The sequence below is a fragment of the Morone saxatilis genome, unplaced genomic scaffold, assembly GCF_004916995.1.
Source record: "Morone saxatilis isolate NCDOM2014 unplaced genomic scaffold, NCSU_SB_2.0 Contig5, whole genome shotgun sequence".
NCBI classification, from domain to species: Eukaryota; Metazoa; Chordata; class Actinopteri; family Moronidae; genus Morone; species Morone saxatilis.
The window spans coordinates 11,086,075-11,100,734 of record NW_023340095.1 but is presented as its reverse complement, the minus strand read 5'-3'; the positions used below and the strand labels follow the sequence as shown (position 1 = coordinate 11,100,734).

At 41.2% G+C, this 14,660-nt stretch overlaps 1 protein-coding gene across 1 annotated transcript in view; it reads left to right on the top strand.

The window, feature by feature from the left end:
- abca12 (ATP-binding cassette, sub-family A (ABC1), member 12) overlaps positions 1-14,660 on the top strand; it is a gene marked incomplete in the record, with an annotated part of 66,129 nt that overhangs the window by 45,149 nt on the left and 6,320 nt on the right. Inside the window, 14 exon segments of the mRNA XM_035677215.1 lie at positions 233-479; positions 2,459-2,548; positions 3,640-3,727; positions 3,878-4,005; positions 5,068-5,155; positions 5,518-5,626; positions 7,692-7,746; positions 9,460-9,637; positions 9,936-10,051; positions 11,826-11,988; positions 12,266-12,519; positions 12,988-13,192; positions 13,356-13,465; positions 14,079-14,229. Of these exon segments, the coding sequence (XP_035533108.1) occupies positions 233-479; positions 2,459-2,548; positions 3,640-3,727; positions 3,878-4,005; positions 5,068-5,155; positions 5,518-5,626; positions 7,692-7,746; positions 9,460-9,637; positions 9,936-10,051; positions 11,826-11,988; positions 12,266-12,519; positions 12,988-13,192; positions 13,356-13,465; positions 14,079-14,229 (1,982 nt within the window).

Genomic DNA, 14,660 nt, shown 5'->3' with positions numbered 1-14,660 from the left:
GATTTTTCGATTTTCAGACTTAATCTAAAATATATGAAGATTACTTATTCATCTGACCTAGTTCAATAAGTTCTACAATTGGAACACCCATCTTGATGGATTGCACTGCCATTTTTGTGATACAATCTACCAGTGAACCTCTAGCTCAGTGTACCTTAGAGAAAAGGCAAGCATCATAGAGGCAGTAAGACAGGAAATACATAAATCCTTCTTTTCATTTTTTCCCCTCTAGAGCTTACCGGTTCGTCCGTAGTGCGGGGCATGGCCCTGGCCTGGCAGCAGACGGCAGCCATATTGATCAAGAGGTTCCACCACAGCCGCAGAGACTGGAAGGGTCTGATCGCCCAGATCCTGCTTCCTGTCCTGTTCATGGTGTTTGCCATGGGCCTGAGTTCCATCAAGAGTGACTTGCAACACTATCCGGAGCTCGAGCTCAGCCCTGCGCTTTACAAATTTGGACGAAGCTACTCTTTCTTCAGGTCAGTCCCCACGGCACGCCAGGGAGCACTGGGAGGGGAGTACACCGAAGTAAACAAGGCTAATCAGGGTGCTTTTACACCAAGCATGTTTGGAGCAGTTCAATCGAACTCTAAAGCTTTGCTCTTTTATTTCAATTCATTTGGAAAGGTCACACCAATGCCACTGAGACTCAGGTGGCAACAAGTAACCACACTGAAAAAGTGGGTCTTGTCCAAGCAAATGTTGACTGAGCAATTCCAGAAAAAAACTACACTTGTTGTAGTTTAAATGTATAAATGTGGCAAATTATGGCAACAGCTACAGACTAATCGTCATGCTGTGTGTATCTCAAGGGATATCTCTGTTATACTTGGTTTGTGGCAAAGGGGGGTGTTGTATTATATTGTCATGTTCTGGCGTTTCCAAAAATGATCCTGCTTCAAGATCAAAAGATCAAAATTTTAAACCACAAAGCTCCTAACTCACAACTTTGATGAAGAGTTAATGCATCTTGTTACTTGATTGGGTTCCTGCACCATTTGTAAGGGGATCGCATGTCTTACTTGTTATAAAATGAATTTGAAGCTGTAGTTTGTTGAAGGGCAGACAGACCTTAAGGAGGGGGAGCAAGAGAGAATGTGAGCGAAAGACATGATTGTGATGAAGATGGCTGAGATGCAAGATCAAAGAAAGAGAGATTAAGAGTGTCAGGAGGTTGCAATGAACGCCTTCATTCTTGAGAAGTGCTGTTGTTTGATCAAGGAGATATGTAGCATGGGACAAAAATGCTGAGATGCCAATCCATATCAAAGACATTATAGATGCTCTGCCCAGTCCTCTTTAGCTTAATATACATTACATTATACATATACATTTTTTATTTTTTTATTTTGAATTAGATTAGTGTGAAGTTTGTGGGATACTGAAGATGTTTGTAGGTATTTGATGGTCAAAGATGCTTCATCCATCCATCCTTCCATTTTCCTGCTCCTCCTGGTGAAGGCGTTCCAAAGCCTGAGGAGACATCCTGATTAGATGCCTAAACCACTACAGCAGCTACACTCCGAGCTCCCTCAGGCTGTCTGAGCTCCTCAAAGGCTGAGCACAGCCACCCTGCGGAGGACACTCATTTTGGCCGCTTGTGTCAGCGATTTCATTCTGTCGGTCACCACCCAAAGCTCATGACCAGTGGTGATGGTTGCAACGTAGATGCAGTTTGTTAATCGAAAGCTTTGCCTTCTGGCTCAGCTCCCTCTTCATCATCAACAGTCTGCTACAATGCATGCATTACTGCTGAGGCCACACTAACCCCCCCGTCACTGACCTGCTCCATTTTACTCTCACTCGTGAACAAGATCCCAAGATATTTCAACTCCTCCAGCAACTCACTCCCAACCCGGAGGGAGAAATCCACAGTTTTCCAGCAGCGAACTGAAGCCTCAGACTTTTCTCATCCTCACTGCTTCTGTCTTCTCTTATTGTGTCACATTGTATGAACTTTCTGAGGGCACTGTGCTTTCAGACCTGCCTTTATGAACTGCAAATGTAATGATCTGAATGTTTATTTATGAGCTTACCTCTGTGTGTGTTTAAAGGCAGGGAAAGGCTCAAATAAAAGAAATCAACTAAAATGTAAAATGGCAAATCAAATGTCCCAAGGATGTTATATTAGACTCACTGACTGTGCCCCCATGGTCATTTTATTGACAATGTTGTAAATTAGTAAATTGCTCTTAATCTAGCTTCTCTATCAAGAAAACCTTGATAAACGGCAACACTGAATTCTAATTCTTTATAAAACCCCAGCCGCCAAAATCGATTTAAATAATCAATATTAACTAAACCCAAATCTGTCTGTCTGCTGATGCCATGCTAGAGCCTTATGAAATGAAGTGAATCTTTTCTTTGTGTTACTTCATGTTATTATTGTTGTAATTATGACTAAAATGTCTTTGTTACCTTTGAACTGAGGCAGACTATTTGTTTTCTGGCTCCACAGTAACCAAAATCCCAACTCCAGCCAGTTGACGGACGCCATGATGTCATTCCCTGGGATCGATAATTCCTGCCTCGACAAGTCTTATAAACCGTAAGTTATCACACCTCAAATGCAATTTTTTCCCTTCAAAATTATAAATTTGTCAGTGATGCTCTGAGTGCCTATGCTCAGTTTCCCTATGTATTCTACCCTTATCCACACATACAGTGTTTTCATATTTCACTCATTGTCATTCTTTTCATGCCTTCTCTTTCACCTTGTTTCATTTTACTAGTCTGTCTCCCACCAATTCCTGTTTCTCTCTCTCTCTCTCTCTCTCTCTCTCTCTCTCTCTGTCTCTCATGTCCCTCTCTTCTATTTTCCCACTGCTCAGCTCAACGTATGTGGCTGAAAGCCTGCAGCAGAATTGTGATGTGAGAGGATCATTTGTATTCCATAAACACCCTGTGTTTATAGGGGAGATTTTGCCCTTACAGGCACTCAAATCAATGTTGGCACTCATGAACCAGACCTCGGATGCATTATAAAATTCTAATAAATAAATAAATAGAGAGAGAGAGAGAGAAGGAAATATCCTATGGTGCAAAAAAGACTGCATGTTTGGCTCATTATGTCCTATAATCACAACATGACAACAACAATGACTGAAACAGTGCTGAGTGCTGCAATTACATATATATATATACATATACTGTATGACTATGACCCTGACTATGGTCATTGGTGTTAAAGTAACAGGTGTGCATGTGAGTTTGCAAAGCCATGTGTTATACTACAATCTCTTTTTGATCTGTACAAAGTGTCCCTGGAAGCATTTGGCAGAACACAAAGTGTGCGGGAGTTGAACATCAACCCACACAAGCAAATTTCACACAATATGATATTGCAGCACATATTAAACAGCTTTGAAAAATGTTTTGATATCAGATTAAATATTTGGATCCCGATCTCACAGAAGAAAAATGCAAATTCACAACTTCTGCATGAATGGTAGCAGATTGTCTTTCTTTTTGCCACTCTATGTGCACAGGTTTTTTAGCAATGATGCAGGCTATCATATAAGCTCAGTTTCAGAATGTGTTCTGGGGTGAGTCTAGGTAGGGTCTTGTGGCATTATCACGCATTGCAGACCCCCATTATTTTACTGAACCACCATTTCATTTGTGAATGTTTTTTTTAAGGGTCTGCACAAGAAGCACAAGCAACTGGACTTCCAGAGGGAACAGCTCCAAAGCATTTAGTGTCTGTAAATGCACCCGTCAGGAACAGGTGAGACAGGGTCACTGAGAACAGTGTGTGGCAGTGAGTGAGTTTTTGTGTTCTCATGTTCTACACATAAATGTGTCTTCCTCTGCTTGTGTGCGTGATTGTTTGCAAAAGGGCAAGTGCAATGTGTTCTGTCTTTTCCATATGCTGCAGGTTTGTGATGGGGGCAGCTTCCAGCCGCCCCATAAGACCATCCCTTCATCTCAGATTGTGTATAACCTGAGTGGCATCAATGTGGAGAACTACCTGATGGTCACAGCAAATGACTACATCAGGAACAGGTTAATGCAACCAGTCTTTACATTTGGTTTAATGTAACCACATTTAGAATTCAGCCCCTGCTTCATTGATTAGTTTGCTATGTTTTAATCAACACACTGATTGCATGAACGATATGAAGCGATGTTCCAAGAAAATCAGTGGTTATATCACATACTATTTCCCATTTTAAAATTATATTTCCTAATAATACATCATTTTGGTGAGTTAACATGAGACGGGTTGCTAATAATGTATGGAGCTCAATTTTCTTTTGGCTTTATTCAGTCGGAGTAGAAGTTGACCCAAAGGAAAATGAAGAGATTCTCGTAGTGTCCATTCCTTTTCCTTTTAAACAATATAAATCAATCAACTGGGAAGCTTTAGATAATTAAAACTGACAATCAAAAGGAAAGTTTATTGTATATAATACAAGGATGTGCAGAAATCTAATTAGCTGTTGATTCGGCCCGACAGATATGGGTCTCTTAAAACTGACACAATGCCGATGTTTTAGATATGGCGGCCAATATACAGATCTTTTGAGCCAGAAACAAAATAGACCGATTTGGACTGATATAACTATGCAAAAGTAATGAAATGAAATGAAATAATATTAACATTATCAACCAATTCTAGAAATTCTGTAAAAATGAAGAAGAGAAAAATAAAATAAATAACTAAACATCAGCATTGTAGAAACAGCAAGCCTTTATTTAGTGTGTACCAGAAAAAAACATATTGGTGGATATCAGATGACATATACGCCGATACCTATATGATGCTGATGTGTCTGCAATAGGCTAGTAGTTAATAGTTAATGTTTGGCGTACTTTTCTGATAATAATGATAATAAACTTTATTTATCTAGCACTTTTTTAACAAGGTTAAAAAATGGTTTGAAGAAAAACACAGGAGACTTTTTAATGTCGGTTTTGATGCTTTTATCCAAAAGTTCTTCTCATCTGCAGATATACTCTTTGATCAAAAGAAAAACAAGCATGCAAAAGACAGTGTGTCACGTATTAGTTCTCAGTGGCATTCAGAGCTCTTTGTTTTGATCGATATATGTTTGTTTTTTTCAGGTACGGTGGCTTTGCTTTTGGCATGCCGCTCCCTCCTGACTTACAAATGGACCTAACAGCGGTGCCCAAAAACCGCACTCTGTCTAAGGTATGTTTGTCTCCTGCTTCCCTGCTGCCTGTCTCATTATCACTTTAACTGCTGTACTGATGAGTAGTTGAAAGTTAAAACATGACATCCTAGCCAAAGTTGTTTGGCTACAAGATCAAGGCTCACAGATGGAACTGCATTGTTACACCATCAGTGTCATCATAAATATTCTTTACTGCGGCAATTATGCTACAGTTTTAGTGTGTACATTTCCTCACATGATGACGTCTGCATTTATTGCCTTGTTTCCAAAACATTTTGATAGTATATTTTAAAAATTTTGTAGACTTACGTACCCTGATCTGTAACAGTGTGAGTGATGGTTTCTGTGGATGTCTGTGTTTGTGCTTGCATGGGTTTAGGTCTGGTTCAATCCTGAGGGCCACCACACAATGCCAGCGTACTTAAACAGCCTCAGCAACTTAATCCTACGCTCCAATCTTCCAGCAGACAAGGATCCGCGTAAATATGGTAAGCTAGAGTTGGTACTGGAAAAGTATATTTTTTTAAATGTAAAACAGTAGCCTACACAGTGTGAAATTTTAGTTAAATTGAGCAGTGATTCCACACGTACAAAGACAAGAATGGTAAAGATTAATGCTATCTAATCTAAATTTGTTATTGTTTGTTGATTTTAGAAAACATATTTTTGGTGGTATTGACCCTAATTCATGCAGACACACAATACTCCCTGGTTATTGTGAAAGATAATCTGAAGAAAATGAGTGGGATTGAGCTAAAAGGAATGCACACATCAGCATTGGGAAAATCTATCTATCTAGGAAGGTGCTACTGATTGAGCACCCAGTGCATTTTGTATACTAAATATAAAGAGAGCTGTAAACAGTGTGTTTACTCATGGTTCATTTCACTGGATTAAAGCCAGGGGGTGCTGTGTGTCCTTAGACTCACATCACTATGCATGTTGAATACTGATGAGGGCCACTCACTGGGGAGCTATGCTAAAGAGATCGAGGCTGGCCCACGTTTTCAGTACTGTTTCAGCTCTGAGTATCACCCTGACCATCTGCCTGGCGGCAGGAGTACACAAACATACACACAAGCACATGCAGAAATGCTCATAAAAACACAACAGTGCATGCACAGTAGCACACGCACACACACAAATTTCTTCCCCACCGGATGATAAAAGTGCTCCAGGGTAGTGTAATCATTTAAATGTTGCCTGCGAACTCACAGCGGTGGCGGAGGGGGGTGTCAGGGGTGGAGATCCAGGGAGATTACTTTTCAAGGTGATGGTTTATCTGTCAAATCTAAAGCCCTAACCCCTCACATTGTGTACTGCAGTACCATCTCTGGGTTGGGACCCTTTTAAGGTTTGCATCAAACAGTGTCTCTCGCAGGATTTCTAAACTTAACCGCCCACTGCCCAGTGCCATCACACTCCTGTCCGCTGTCAACAGTACAGATTCTGATCACTCCCACATGCAACATTGTTTTGTATTGAAAGTCTGTTTGCCCCATCCCACAGAGAAAAAATGCAGTTACTCAACTGTTGAATAATGCACCTTTACAAGTCTTCAACTGAAAAAGAAACCTTACTTAAAGGTCCAGTGTGTACGATTTAGTGGCATCTAGTGTTGTAGATGCTGATTGCAGCTCCCTCACTTCACCCTCCCCTTCAAGGCACGATGGAGAAACTATGATGGCCATTGAACGCATACAGATAGATAGAAGATAGAAGATATAAAAGGCTCAGTCTTACAAAAACATAACGTTTAATATATTCAGGTGATTATACACTAATGAACACACCTATGAATATTATATTACATTTCCGCCAATAGATCCTCCTAAATGTCACACACTGGAACTTGAATTCTTAGCCTGAGGCACTGAGAACTAAAATATTTTGAAAATGATGTAGATCATGACCAATTTTTCTAATTTATTAAAATTAGTCTATGAGTCAATCAACAGAAAAAAATAGTTTTAAGAAAAATTGTCAAAAAAAACCCACTGGTTCTAGCTTCTCAAATGGGAATATTTGGTGGTTTTCTTAGCCCTTTATAATAACATAACAGACGGCTGCAGCTCACAATGAATGTAATTGTTGTTAGTTGCCTCATTGGAAAAAAACTACCGACCAGATCTGGGAACATCAATGACAATGATGATGTTGTAATGTTAATGATTATCAGATTTGGATCGGTCAATAGAACCCATCTATCCTACCAAAGTGCCCTTGAGTAAGGCACTGATCGTCCAGCTTGCTCTAGGGTTGTTGTGCTTTGGATGCGCTCACACTCTCCTAGCTCAGGAAATGTAAACAGAGACATGTAGGGGAGTAGTTCATGTCTGTGAGCATCTAGAAGCCCCCCAAAAAATGATAAAGAAAATTCAATTTCCTTTGTGTGCATCTGGCAAATTAAATCATCTTGCACTATATTTTTCAATTAAGTGTGTCCCTGGCTAAGAGAATATCATTGCTCATTTGGCTCCTGTGCTGGAAAAATAGCCTGTATGCTGTTGTTTTTCTACCGCTAACATAATATTCTATTTCTTTCCATTACAGCCATTTCAGTTTCCAGTCACCCCTACTTCGGCCGGGTGGATGATGAAGATACAATGTAAAGGCTCCACTTTAAATCCTTTCTTCTGTCTGTCAGTATTCAACAACATCAGTGGCTGCACTTGCGAATAGATTCTAATTAGCATTCTAATAGGTGAAAATATCTCAAAATTAGTCAAGTCATGATGAATATAATTGGCTGTTGTTTGGCTGAGCCCACAATAAATTATGGAAGCATCCTACTGTTCAATTCAGGACATCTAAGTCAGGGTGGACTCGGGGCAGGGAGGTACATGACAGCAGTATTTACCCATATTTGATTTTCTAAATGGATTTCCCTGAGCTTGCACTATTGATCAGAGTCCCAATATAATGAGTGTTTACCCTGAAGGTGGCACAGAGGTGGATTGATTCTACCCTACTTCCCAAAATGAGTTTATTTAAAATACTCCACATTCTGCTTTAGAGACCCAGACTCCGGAATGAGTGCTTGTGTGTGCGCTTGCATGTACGTATGCAGATGTGCGTGTGTTCCAGAGGATCAAATCAAATAAATCATTCCAAGAGTGGGTTGAGCTAAAGCTGTGGCCTCATGAACGTCTGTCCTCTCCAGAGCCTTATTAGCTCTAACCATTTCACTGACCATTTCCCTGTGTTTACTGCCCTTCAGTTTCTCCACATACACCACATTCCTTTATGTGTATAGCATTTCCGTAGCTGTTGGCCTGCTGAAGTACTGCGTGTGCACAATTATCCCTCCTTCCAGGGAGATATTCTGCTCCTTCAGTTAAAGACACAACAGGCGTATTACTCCAAATGTCTTGATTCTGAAAGTGTAGTTTTGGCCACCAGAGAATTTCTAAGGCTATCTTGGCCATACTGATAACAAGCCCGTTCAGTAGCTGCTGCTGCTGTCTATCCTCCGTAGTTAGTGCTGCCCTAAAATGCCCACCACATGTCACTCTCTGCTATTCTCTCTCCTTCCCACTCGGTCACTCTGCCAGCTTCACCGTCGTCCCATTTTTTCAGCCTTGCATAGCTTTTTCTGTTTGGTTGGTGGTGGTGTGCCCCGGCCAGAGGACAGAGGTAAAAGTAGTACAGTAGCGTGCAGGACAGGAATAGAGAGCATGGGAGATGAACAGGTAGCAACCTCAAGAAAGTTTTTTACTGACTTGAAGAGTAACCTAGGGATCAAAGGCTTAGCTGGTAGTCTGGGCTCTAGGCTGGACAATAGGATCTGCAGCTTCACAGTAACACAGCTGGCTTACCGCCTATACAACAAGAGCAGTGTGAAGTTGTTCTCTATATGGAGCCATCTGTTTCTTTTGCAGTTATTATCTTGTCAGAGGCGAAGCACAAGCATCTCTTTTAACAAAGCTGTTTGTTATTAATGAAATTCCAATTATTGTGAGCTACTTCAATAGTTCATATGAGTCAGGCCCCAGCAGGGAATGAAATGATAGTTTGTAGAAGGGTTTTGAAATAGGTCATTGTTTTCTGGAAAAATTACACCAGGTTGCCTCATTCAAAGTGACTCTGCACAATAGAGTATATTGATTCATTTGTACACTTCAGTAGTAACTGCACAATACAGAAACAGGTTCAAAACAAAAATAAAACAATACAGTTTTTTAGCATCCAGGAATATAATGGACATTAATACATTAAGAATTGGCGTGGTTGAACAATTCACTAATTACAGACATGAATGATAATTAATGATGTCAGTGCTGGGACTGACATCTGAATGATCCCATTTTTTATCTTACAGTATCCAGGGAATGCTCCAGATCCTAGTGGCTATGTGTGTGCTGACGGGTTACTCAATCACGACAGCCAGCTTCGCCATCTATGAAGTCAACGAGCACCACAGCGGCTCCAAGAGGCTCCAGCACATCGCTGGCATCAGCGAGCCCTTCTACTGGGCTGTGAACTACTTTTATGACATGGTAACATCTTCTAATCACCTAACAGGAGAACATCTCACTAATCTGGATAAATGTAGTTGAACCCTTTCTGTGTCAATCATCAGTCATGCTCAATGAAAGCAAAAGCAAACATATGTATAATATATCAATGTCCAATGCTACATTTTAGATTGCAAAAAAAAAAATCTAAACTAATTGATAGCACAACTTCTTTTTACATTATTATGAATGCATGTATTCGTTATTTATATAAAACAAAATGTTTCAATTCAATAGCACGCCTTCATTTTGCTGCATCATATCCCATGTTTTTCCACAGGTCATGTATCTGATCCCTGTGACCTTGACTGTCGGTGTGATCGCAGCCTTTCAGATTGACGCATTCACAGATCGGCAAAATTTGGGTGCCGTCACACTGCTTCTGGTGCTCTTTGGGTGAGTAATTTTTGCCTCACAACATCATGTGGTGCAGTCTAATGATGTGTTTACAGGGATTTTAGGGGGTTGATTTACAAAGCTCACTGAAAAAAAAAAATCGATGTCAGTTTATGGCATTGTTTGTCCTTTGGCTTGTTTTGTTCGTGACATTGTTGACCGAAAGTAATTTGACTATGGAAAAGGTCGCATGAGGCTAACAAATCAACACCATTCAGAGACAAAGCCACTGTACTAAATATGTCAGTGTCTGTTTGCTTCATTGTTAAAGGAAAACTATGTTTTATTACAACTTCCACAAACTCTGGAGGTGCAAAGAAGTATTATTTTTTGAGCAGCTAATGACGAATACAATGTACGTGTATTACAGTGTATGATGTATGTATGCTTATGTAAGGAAAATATTTTTATTCAATATTATACTGCAGTGGGCTGCAACTTCAATTTTGGTTGAAAATGATGTTGGGTCTGTTTAGTTGTTTTTCGAGAAAATAGTGGGTTGTCTTTGCTGTAACCTCCAAAACCTTTAGCTACATTCAAACCCAAATCATCCAAGGTTTCTAAATGTTCAAAACAATGTCCACACATACACACTCGGTTACTTTGTGTTCCACCAGGTTAGATTTACAGCACTGAGCATAAGGAGGCTGCTGTTCTTCTCACGCAAACATAACTCAGTTATTCAGAATTTCTTGCAAGACAGATGGTGGTAGGACTGAAAACATGTTTGTCCTATTCAAGCCAAAGACGTTACAGCGAGGGGAGGGAGGGAAATCAGGAGGCAACAGGGCTTAAATAGCAATAATATGACTTGGCGTGAGAGAGACTAGCTAGCTACGGTCTCAAGATACCAAGGTTTTTAAAATCAACCAATGAGATTTAGATTTTTGGAAAGGTGTCAAACCAATGACATGCCGTGTTTCCCGCATCTGGATCACTGAGATTATTTACACCATTCACCAGCTGTAGCTGAAGCTTAGCCTCCTATGTTTCCTGTTGCTGTCGCAGGCCTCGTCCTGAGCCCCAGATCTTAGAAGGCCAAGTCAGCACTCTGCTTCTCATTTATCAGACAGATGTCTCCCTCCCAAGCAATGAATAATCACAGCGCTCCATCTGTCAGGCTGCACCCACCTGGTCTGGTCTGCAGCCTTCTTGGTTCTGTTCCTTGTCATGGCTTGGCACCCGCAGTCTGCCTACCCAGCACCTTTTTTTTTGGGCATGGCACGCAGATGCTTTGTCTCTGTCTGGCTCTATCTGTTTGTGTCTGTCTCTTTCTTTTCCCCCACCCTACTTTTGTTCTTTTTCATCTCTTTCTCCCTTCTTCACTTCCTCTCCGTCTCGCTGACCCAGACACCCCAATCAAATGAACAAGCAGATTACGTGAGACAAAAGAGAGAACAAAAAAAAAGGGAAAAGGATGTTGTGCCACCAGGGGAATAAGGGGAGAAGTAATTTATCTTTCTCTCTTTTGGCGTCATGACTGAATGTTTACCCTCCTCATGGTGTGGTATTTTTCCCTCTTCCCTTTTCAGTATTCTTTGGTGCCTATTTTCATCAGTCTCACAGCAGCTCTGTTTAGTCAGTTAAAGGCCTGACCACTCCAGTTAAAAAAATGCAAGGTCATGTCATTTTGGAAGATGAGGAGGACTGTGTAAGCTTTCTGTATTTGGAACCAACCCAGCCAGATAACAGCAAGGCTATTTTAAGGTGTTTGTGTGGAGTTATTTTTACTTGATGCTGTGTTTAAAGTGTCCTGTCATTGTCAATTCCTCAGGTTTGCTACCTTCCCCTGGATGTATCTGTTATCAGGCGTCTTCAAGGATGCAGAGATGGCCTTCATCACCTATGTGTGCATCAACCTCTTCATCAGTGTCAACACCATCATGTCCACCTCCATTCTATACTTCCTGGGTCAAATTTCAATGCGCAACCCTGAGGTCAGCATACACTAGATCTAGTTAAATGCACGCTTAAATGTATGACTGTTGAGTGTAATAATTAGTAATTGTTGAGTGAAACCCAGCTACTCCCTGTAGCTGCAGTGATATATAGAGTTGCAGAGGAGTGAGAAGGGCAAACATACCTCAAATATCCAGTGACAGGGAAGTGAAAATTACAAGTCAGGATGAGCTCTCAGGTTTTATATCCTCACTTCTCTCTCTCTCTCTATCCCTCACTTCTCAATCTCTTCTGTTCTGCCCATCCCTCCTGCAGGTCATCCAGGACATCTTCCAGAAGCTGAGCTACGCCTTCCTAATCTTCCCCCAGTTCAACTTCGGGAATGGGCTAATGCAGCTGGCCAGGATGAACATAGAGGTCCAGATCCTCAGTGGCTATGGCATCGATGCCTATAAGAACCCGTTCTCTCTAGATGCCCTGGGCTGGATGTTCATTGCCTCCTTCATCCAAGGCGTGGTCTTGTTCAGCCTGCGCCTCCTGCTCAACAAGTTCCTTATGCGCAAAGTCAGGTGAGGAAAGCAGTAGCCAGAGATAGTGTGGCCATGCCGTGAATGAGCGTGGTATGCGACCAGCCTTGTAATTGAATTGAGAATATTTTGTATGTACAGAATGTAGAACTGAGATACATTTCTCCTGAATATCACACCACAAAGTGCTTTCTTTACCTCCAAAAGTTGTTTTCTACTGAAAGACACAGTTCACTGCATTTTATAATCCTCTTGAAGCCCACAAAGGGAAGAAAAAAAATGCAGAAAATAGACAAATGAGTGTGATTGAATATGTGTCCCTTTTAAGTAACTAAAGAAAATAATAAAACAACAAAGATACATGTCCTAATGCCAAAACTATTGAGCTCCGAAGATTAGTTTCAGTCAATCACAGATTTAATGGGTTGTTTTCTGCATCTCTGCCAGTTCAACTCAACTTACCTGTAACACCTAATAGTAAGTATTCAAAGAATCCTTCTCCCTTTGCAGGCATCTGATTTGCGGCAGAAAGACAGTGCCCCAGGGGGCTTGCGAGGACAAGGATGAGGATGTGGCAGCTGAGCACCTACGGGTGTCCAGTGGAGCAGCCAGCTCAGACTTACTACAGGTCAACCAGCTCACTAAGGTCTATCAACACCTCAAGAAGAAGGTCCCTGCTGTTAAGAGGCTCTCTGTGGGCATCCCGGCAGGAGAGGTAAGCCTTTACCCATAGTAGAAATATGAATGACTAAACCAATCAGTAGGATAACAAAAGGGACATAATTAATGACTTTGATCAACCTCTTGTGAGATTATAGTATTATAGTACTGTAAAGTGGAGAAATGCTTCAGGATGACTAAACAATGTTTGCTTACAGTGCTTCGGTCTGCTGGGAGTGAACGGAGCAGGAAAAACTACCACCTTCAAGATGCTGACGGGAGATGTTAGCCCCACTGATGGCTCAGCACAGATCAGGGACTGGGATGGGTAAGCTGTTCATGAATGTATTTGTTCATCATCAAACACATACAATGCAACCTTTATTTGTTATATTGTGCTGTCTTACTGCTTGCCTTCTGTTTATACTTGTGGCACTGCATGCACATTTCCTAAATACATCAGGTTAGCATCTGTATACTTAAACTGTATTCCTGAAAACTGAAGATTATTTATGAGAATCACTACAGAGGAGATGACAGAAGAAAACCCATCACAGGACACTGCTTTGATTGAATTTTTGCAGGTGCCCAAGCTGCACAGTCTAATGAATCTGAGCTAGATTCAATTTGCATAACACAAATATCCACAAATGAGGGATGTTATTGCCTCGCATCAGCCAAAATTTAAACCAAAATGGTTTGGGATTTAGCAAGTAGCAGCTGTATCCCAGACTCTTCTATACAGGTATAAGCCCCCACTGTACTCATGAGTCTGGCTCCCTATTACAGCTCTGTTGTTGTTGAGCTGTGTGTTGGGTATTCCCAGCACAGCACACTACAGACAGCAGGGCCAACAGAACACCCTGCCCTACACCTACACCATGTGTGGTGGATGCCATTTGAGAGAATATGTCTTTCTTATATGTCCTTTTTTCCCCCAGGCGGTTGGTAGATATCATGGAGTGCCGAAACGAGGGAATTAACATCGGCTACTGTCCCCAGGTGGATGCACTGGACGATCTACTCACCGGAGAAGAGCACTTGTACTTCTACGGTCGCATACGAGGCATCTCAAAGAAGGAGTTAGATGGGGTAAGAAAGAGCTGCAGACTCTGTGCTGTTTTTTTAAAGCTCCGGTTAGTGACAACACCATCCACAAAATGACACGGAATCTGATATAAATTCAAAGGTGCACTCCCACTGCAAGACTAGTAACTGTCAGTGCTTCCATGCATACTGAATCAGAGTGCGTGTTAAGTGTTGAGTGATGTGCACTGAAAGCTGTACTATCTGAGGCAAAATGGAAAAGCTTTTGTTGTCAGCTCGTGCAATCCAAACTTCAGAATTAAGCTGATGCTGTGTGCTTCACTGCAGACAAATTTACATTTAAACGATACTTTGATGATGAGAGGATCTCATTTGACATGTCACTTTAGCCCCATTCTTCCCATTTATCTTTCTGAGAACTAATCAATCTTGCTTCTGTGGTGATTACGGAGTGTGTCTGTCTTTTGCTGCTGCTG